Source organism: Juglans microcarpa x Juglans regia, chromosome 1D, assembly GCF_004785595.1.
Source record: "Juglans microcarpa x Juglans regia isolate MS1-56 chromosome 1D, Jm3101_v1.0, whole genome shotgun sequence".
Taxonomy (NCBI): domain Eukaryota; kingdom Viridiplantae; phylum Streptophyta; class Magnoliopsida; order Fagales; family Juglandaceae; genus Juglans; species Juglans microcarpa x Juglans regia.
In genome coordinates this window covers 10,463,584-10,472,049 of record NC_054594.1, presented here as the reverse complement: position 1 = coordinate 10,472,049, position 8,466 = coordinate 10,463,584, and the positions used below count along the sequence as shown (strand labels likewise).

The following is an 8,466-nucleotide window of genomic DNA, read 5'->3' as shown; positions in this document are numbered from 1 at the left end:
GTACTGAAAGCAGTCTTTGGTACATATGTTGGTTTAACTCTTATTTGGTGGTAACCGGACCTTAAGTCTAACTTGAAAATTTTTTTTAGCTCCAAACAGTTCATCCATTAGCCCCTCTACAACTAGAATAGGAAATTTATCTTTAATAGTCACACGATTAAGGGCCCGGTAGTCTATACATAATCTCCATGTCCCATCCACCTTTCTTACTAGCAACACAGGGGAAGTGTAGGGCCTTTGACTGGGTCTTACTACTCCCAAGTTCAACAGCTCCCTAACTATTTTTTCAATTTCATCTTTTCAAAAGTAATTGTAGCAATATGGTCTTACTGATATAGGGCTAGTTCCAGGGATTAAATTGATGGAATGGTCTTGGTTTCTTGCTGGGGGTGGGCTGTTTGGTGAAGCAAAAATGTCTGAATATTGGTTTTTGAGTGGTGTATGGTGGGTGGCACTTCTAGGCTTACTGCCCTAGTGGAGTCTTCAATCAGATGTAACAAGACTCCCTTATTCTCCATTTTGTGCATTAGGCTAAGGGAGCCCTCCTCAATCCAGGTATTCATGCTCAAAACCTTCAATTCTACTGCTGCTTATTTATGAGAAAACTGCATAGTTAGGCTTTTAAAATTTCATAAAATTGACCCCAAAGTTTGGAGCCATTGTACTCCAAGTACTACATCACAACCAGCTAGCACAAGCACAAACAAATCTATATTAAAAACATCCCCCCTGAATGTGCACATTAATCGCAACGAGACTCTATGTAGAATGCTAGGATCCACAAAATTGTGGGTATTGCCTGAGTCTATGAGTATGATAACCCATTGGTTGCCAATTTTGCCCTTGACTCTCATGGTTTTCGAGTTTAGTGAACCTGTGATTGCATGTAGTGAAATTTCTAGGGGATAATCTTGGGTAAACCATTGTTCATGTATTTCAACTCTTTTATCTCCCTTTTCTCTCCCCTCTACACTGTCCTCCACTTCTTCAATCAAGTATAACTTTGGGTTGTGGCATTTGTGGCCTGGATTCCATTTGGAATCACAATAGTAACACAAGACCCTCTCCCTTCTACTTTTCATTTGGGCTTAGCTTATTTTTTGCACAGATATAATGGCTTTGTTCTGGTTTTTAGTTGGATCTGATGGTGGGGGTTGGAATGGTATTTTAAGGATGCCGATTCACTGGAGTTACTAGTGCAATGGCTAGTGAAGGATTTGTTTAGTAGTTTTCTAGGGAGGTTTAGGTTTTCCTCTTGGATTTTGGCTAGGTTGTAGGCAATAGTAAGGTTTGAAGGATTAAACATCCTTTTAGGCAATCTAATGTCATCCCTCAACCTGCTTAGGAAACAACTTAGCTTGTACCCCTCGAATAATCCCCGCAACCTATTTGATAAAATTTCAAACCTAGCCTTGTAAGCTTCAATAGTAGAGGTCTGTCTTAGGCGTGTAAGCTGTTTCATAGGATCATCATAACAGCTGGGGCCGAACCTTACTAGCAAAGCTTTCAAAAATTCTTCCCATCCAATCAACAGCCCAAACTCATCTAGGTTTTGGAACCATACAAGGGCCTGACCCTCCATGTGGAATGAGACAAGTCTCATTCTATGTTGTACAGTTGTGTTATGGAAGGTAAAAAATTGATTTACTTTATAGAATCACCCCAAGAGTTCTTCCCCTTGAAAAGTAAGAAATTCCAGCCTCACTGTGCTTGGCTTGATGTCCCCCATGTGTGATAATGCATGCTCTTGTCTGGGCTCCCATTGGTTGGATGATGACTCTTCAAACTGACTGTTACTTTTTCTTTGCAGTTCCATGGTCAAGGAAGAAAGTTGGTGGCCCAAGACTTCAACCTGCCAGCGCATGGCCAGCATCTCTCCCTCCACAGTTTTCTCAACTTGCTTTCTCAAGGCTTGCATCTCCAATTCCACTGCCTTGAATTGAGAATCGGTGGTCTTCTTCAGGGCATTCAACCCCTCCTATAACTGGTTATATCTGGTACCTTCAGCCATGGAAATCAACGATGCAGAGAATCGTCTTCTCTGATACCAACTGTAATAAACCCTCTTAGTCCTAAAAGAAGAATTGTGGAATGCAGGGATAGGAAAATGGATAGAATTATAATGAATGGTGAAATTATGATCAAATGTGCGTACAGCTCTATTCGAGGTGAGCACCCTCCAGGAATTACAAAACAATTATGCAAATAACGAGATGATTCCCTCTCACATATTACTCTCGTATATAACTACTAGCACTCACTACCTAGATGGCCATCAGCCAATAGGAATTTAAGGACTAAAACAATACAAAGAAATACAGATAAAAGATAAATGGCTTTCATGCAAACTAAAGTGTAACATGCCAAGGCCCATTTGCACATCCCTTCTTCCTCTTATTACTTAAGCATGTTAGACGAGCCCAAGGCCCACAACCCACGACTAAGATCTTCAACTGAAGCCTCCTCTTTACTTTGACACTAACAGTTTCCCAACCCTAGGATTCCTCAGCCCTTTACTTCCTCTGCCGCCACTATGTCACATTACTATTACTATATGTTAGTGATAGTATAGTAATTAATATACTAATGTATATTAGTATTACTAATATATTTATTAAAATGAATATGTTGAAATCTTATTAAACCATAAAATGTAATTAATATATATTTTATAGTTAAAACATATGCTCAAATAGATGTTTATGTTTAAGATTAAAATTTTATGTTATAAATTATAATATAATATTATTTCATATATAATTATAATTTATAAAAATATATATAATATAAAAAATATTATATATAATATTAAAAAATAATTAAAAATATATAAATATGCGAACGTCTTAAAAAAATATAAAACTGAGACCAGACCGGTTATGACCAATTTTAAAAATAGAAGAACCAATCCCGAACTGAACCAGTCCAAAACCAAACCGCATCAATCATACAATCCAAATAAGTTTATCTGGTAAGGTTCATCAACTACCCTTAAATATTAATCAAATGGAATAATTTTAATAGACCACTTCTCGTGTACATATATATATTTTTTTATCATTATACATTAATTTTTAAAAATACTGATATAGACATTGATTTGGAATCATGTCAGTGGACAGTAATGGTGATCTGGGCTGTACGAGAAAGAAGACTAGTCGATATCTTTAGAATTACAGACTTTAGCCGAAGTATGGTTGTATCCTACAACCGAAAGGATGGGCCCAGTTGTGTCTAACATTTGAGTGCTTTGAATGCAAATTCTGTTCTATTCGACTCAACTCTTGAGCACCCTAGCAATTTGATGCCCTTCTAGCAGTGTGTTTGCAGTGAGTGTTGGGCCTTGAAAGGTTATTATGAGGCCCATAAAACTGAATTCTATTCGTAATGCAATGCTTCCCTTCTCTTACATCTTTCTTTACCACAACCAAACTATCACATCATGTGGCTAAGCTAATTTATAGTTGTCATCCTAATCCGAGAGAGAGATTGCAATCGATCTGATATGGGAAAGGTCCAATTGCAATTACAAACATATTTAGATTATAATGCCACTAGAAAGCAGTACTAAAGTAGCTCTTAACAACATTAGCACACAAGATTTGCAGCACCAGATTGTTTGTTGGGCCAACACATCTTGGTGTTTTAAACTGGCTAACAGCAGCTCCTTGTCCTAGATAATGATCTAGAATCTTCTCGAAAGTTCCTCTCCGGAGAACTCGGAGTTCGAGTGCTCCTATGGTCTTGACCTTGCGCGAGCTAACATAGCCTGCATCAATAAAAGACCTGTCCAAGCAGTTGCAGCATTCCTGAAGAACCTCCTCACTTGCTACCCCACTTATTTCCCAAAAGATCACGTAGTGGCCAGGATCTGTGGATAAGTCCACATGGCTAGAGAAGTCAACAACATCCAGCTTTTCTTCCCCTAATAGCGTGGCGGCCGCCTCCACGGAAAGCTGTAAATCTTTCTCGGTGTTCTTGTCGATGTCTATGGTTAGCAGAAGGTTCCTCCTGCAGACAAATTTAAGTTCTGGGGTGGAGTTATGGAATCCCACCACCTTCACTGCATCTCCAAGCCTATAGCGGTAGAGACCTGCAGTTTATTCCAAAATTAAACATCTGAAAAACAGAGATTCAAGCAAACAACCTAGAAGTGCGCGAGCACAACTGTTGTTAATTGAGATATTCTATTTACAAGCTGGTAAGACAAAAATGCATTTTTAATGCCAGCTGATGAAGTTTGTATTATGATATCAAAATCCCTTTAAAAAAATGTAGAAAAAGTCAAGGTCTTTTATTAAAAAGCAGGCTTCAAAGTTCAAACTACCCCTCGAAACAACAATAAAAGAGCCCACTTTTTTCAAGGGTGGCATGTGCATGGAGTTTATAACTATTAGGCCAATTAAATTACTCGAGAACCAACCTGTATTAGAGAGTCATATCAAGAAGAAACAGTTTGATAGTCTTATAGAATTAATAAATAAATGCAATATTATATGTTATCTTAAAACTAGTGGTAGGCACACTGAACAATAAAACAAAAATGTCTTTAATAAGTGTCTGAATCTACTGTGAAAGTCTGACTGTTGCATAATTAATAACAACTGAATTTCAAGCATCGATTTATCAACAGAGTACAGATGGCGTGTCTGGATTTTCTATGTGGGGACAATATAAATCCAACAGGACCTTCTGAATGTTACAGTTGAGGAATCCATGCCATATGCATTTTAATTGGATATGTCTTTTGCCAACCAAAATAATTAAGTTCAAACAATTAAAGATGCATTTGTCTTAGCCAGCTGGTTTAAGTCATGTCAACTAGTGGATTAAGAATCTCATTTTCTTGACACTGCAGCTAAAAAACAACAAATAACCAAATAAACATGACAGTAAAGATAGGAGGAATACTGCCAAAGGATTAGGAGCTGTTCTGCCTCTCACATGATATGGACACTAAGGTGTGCGTGGATATTGAAATGAGTTGAGTTGAGTTGAGTTGTGATGATAAAATATTGTTAGAATATTATTTTTTAATATTATTATTATTTTGAAATTTGAAAAAATTGAATTGTTTATTATATTTTGTATTAAGATTTGAAAAAGTTGTAATGATGAGTTGAGATGAGTTGAGGTGAGTTTGATAACCAAAAGACAATCCTAGATGTGATTAGGAAATAGAAAACTTAAGATGAATAACAGCATTTCTTTGTTTCAAAAAGAATCTCGTACCTGCAAAATTGGTGAGGACGATCTCATACTCTTCACCTTTCTTGACTTCGGTTAAACCCACAGGCTCAGGCTCCACACAGAGGAAACTGGACTCCATCCCATTGTGATGCTGATTCTGAATGTTGTCCCTCAGAGGGATGAATTCAAAAAACCCAATATTAGGAAGAACAGCAAAAGTGGCCAGCTCGGGTGGCAAATGTGGATTGACATTTGCTCCAATCCATCCTTCAGAAGCCCCATAATCAGCACTCAACAGGGGCAGCTCCCCTGCATAGTGCCTCAGTTTTTTCAAATAAGGCTCCATTGATCCTGTCAGGATCCCGTAGATGTACTTTGCATTAGGAAAAAGTTCTGGTATTAGTCGATACCAATTACTCAGGCCTGTGCACTTTCTATGAATCAAATCTGCCAATTCAGGGTTTGGTTTGAGCAGTTTTGACATAGCTGTACGGATAGATGGGACAGTGATTCTGCTGCTGAGGATCCCATACCTGATATCACTGCACAGTTCTTCCCAAACTTGTTCAAAGGTTATGAATGCATGTATGATGCTATGGGCAAAAGTAGAGGTTACAAACTGAACTTCTTCCCGAAAGATTAACCCACATAAGAGATGGCAGTACAGAGACTGATGGAAATCAGGACCAAAGATTACTTCATCAGGGCTGCAGGATTGGGACTGCATTGCCTTCATTGTCCTCTTGAACTTAGAGTTACGGAAGACATTAGTGGTAGCAGTTCCAGCTGCCAGACCCCCTTTGGTTTTGAACTGCTTGCTGCTGTAAATCAACTGCAAGGCCTTTCCATTCCCAATAGGAAACTCTCTGCAGAATTGGATATCATTTCACATCAGCAGAAAAAAGGTTAGATTAAACATTAAAAAGACATCATGGGATATCATATATTAGTCCAACAAGGTACGGTCTATGCTCAGAAAACTAGCAAAAAGGTTTGGGTTTTTTTGGAGACAATATAGATATATATATATATATATATATATATATATATCACTTTCATTAATTTAGAGTTTATTGATTACCTGTTTCGAAAAGCAAAAGATGTCCGAAATATCTGCATGGTGGATTCCATCAACTCCTCGTTGAAGGGTATGAACTTTGGCTTTCCCTGAGTAGTTCCCGAACTGCAGCAACTCAAAACTTATTCTCAGAACCATAAACTTTTCTTAGAACAAGCTCAAAGTCCAGGTCAAATAAGAAGAAAAACCAACAGGAAAGATTACAAAGACCTTAATGAGATGGTTGTGATTGGTTTTCCAGTAAGAATGAGAGAAGGATCACCGTCTACAATTCTCTGAATGTATGGTTCCAGTTCCTTGTGGGTAACAAGGGGAACACATGCCTTGAAGCCCTCAGGATCAGTTCTTCCATTGAGACCAAGATTCTGTAAGTACTCTGCCGATACATTCTGTTCCAGAATCTTCTTTAGGGCCTCTCTCTGAACCTTTTCAGCGTCCTTCGTTATCGCTTCGAATTCCTCTACTACTCTCTCCGAGTCAAATTCTTCCATCTTCTCTAGCATCTTCACAGAGCTTCGACTGCAGGCAAACGAAAAGTTTGAGCACTAGTTAAAGTAAACAAAAGGCAATCACTGAACTGAACTGTGTAGTAAAAAGAACAAAATGTATCGAATGCCCCCAGCACATGCTCTCGCAAGCAAATAGCAGATGTCGATGAGGAATTCAAACAAACTGAAAGACCCTCCTTTTGGTTAGAAAAAGATGAAAAATCTTGACATACGCGTGCAAACTTTTGAATTATATCAGGATTGTATAACTTCAAAAAAGCAACACTTCCAGTGCATAAAGCTTAGTACAACTTCCAAGTCGGCATGGTAAAGGTGGATCATTAGTACAAAAGTTAAACAAAAGACAATCATAGTCTAATAAGAAGTGATTCCATTTTTTTCATCGGGTCCGCGGTCAACTGGAATGTGTATTATCCATATGGAATGTATATTATTCATATAGGGGATCTTTCGACCAGGTTCATCGAGAAAAACGAAAGCGAAAGCTTCAGAAAATTTTCCAAAAGTTGCAAAAGAGAAGAGTCAAGAATTGAATAACAACGTAGATGTAAAGGAAGTTCGCCAAACCCGAGAAGCAATCGTTAAAAACAGGTCTCCTCGGAGCTCAAATCATTCATCTTTCTTTGACGGCAGTCAATTTGGTCAACTCTACGGAATTTTCCTGGAAACAGATGCTAGACAACAGAGAGAGAACTGACGACTGAAAACCAATGTAAAGCAGCAAGTGCGAGTGGTTTTACTATTGCTCTAAACCGAAGTTCTAGCTTCGAAGCTGAAAACTCCAGAGACTCAATCATCATCCCAGTTTTACTCCCGGTTTGGCACGCGGAAAAGTCAACAAGGAAAAATTGAAAGCAAAACAGCTCTCAAAACTCGTTTTGGTCGACAAAAAAGCAGTCAAACCGGGAGTACTTAGCAGCTAACGAGAAGAATATCGAAACCTGAAAAATGAAGTAAATAGACCCAAACGGAGAGAGTTCACGTGGCATGTGATGTTGAGCTTGAAAAGCACCTCGCAAAAGGTTACGAATTTGAAAGGACGAGGAACTTTAAAAATACCCAAGAGATTAATTTGAAAAAGCTTGCATGCTCGAACACCATGAACGTGTAGAAAAAAGCTCTGGAAAACTATACCTGCAAACGTACTCTTGAGTGTCTCGAACTCTCACAGAAAACAGAGCGAAATAAAGAAAGAGATGCAAACTCTCGAGTCTCGATCTCAACGAATTACAGTTGAAAAGAAAGTTAACACTTCACAGAGTTCAATGCAAACTCTCTCTCTCTCTCTCTCTCTCTCTCTCTCTCGCACAGCAAAGAGGGAATCAGAGAGTGGGAGTTCCTAGCTGAAGAAAGTTCAATGGCAATTCCGGATTGGAATGTGTGAGCGAAGATTCTTCCGGAGTCGCCATTATATATATAATAATATTACTAGCAGGCGTGAAGGCCACTGCCGTCCACTTTTCTTTCTACTAACTGAAATACCAATATTACCCATGGTTTTCTACGGAATTACGGGTTGCCGACGTGTGGGGGACTTCGTGGGATGACGGTCCTGGGCTCGATTCTTCCGTCGAATTACGAAAATGGTCGTGGCTCGCTATTTCTGGATTTTTATCACCGTCTGCATTACCAAAAGCGGAGCTGACGAGAAGGAAAGACATTTATAAGCAGGATTTTACGGGAGCCACT

At 38.7% G+C, this 8,466-nt stretch overlaps 1 protein-coding gene across 2 annotated transcripts; it reads right to left on the bottom strand.

Annotated features, from left to right (window-relative positions):
* Positions 1–3,357: 3,357 nt before the first annotated feature.
* On the bottom strand, positions 3,358–8,167 carry LOC121265979 (jasmonoyl--L-amino acid synthetase JAR4-like). 2 transcript variants are annotated; one of them, XM_041169660.1, is made up of 5 exons: positions 7,912–8,167; positions 6,479–6,787; positions 6,272–6,373; positions 5,233–6,056; positions 3,358–4,093 (listed from the first exon to the last, which is right to left on the bottom strand). In XM_041169660.1, the coding sequence occupies exons 2-5, from the start codon at positions 6,769–6,771 to the stop codon at positions 3,555–3,557; spliced, it is 1,758 nt and encodes a 585-aa protein (XP_041025594.1). In that variant the 5' UTR covers positions 6,772–6,787; positions 7,912–8,167; the 3' UTR covers positions 3,358–3,554. The 2 variants fall into 2 exon arrangements, with proteins under 2 accessions (XP_041025594.1, XP_041025603.1); XM_041169669.1 differs by lacking the exon at positions 7,912–8,167 and adding an exon at positions 7,345–7,885.
* Between the last annotated feature and the right edge of the window lie 299 nt (positions 8,168–8,466).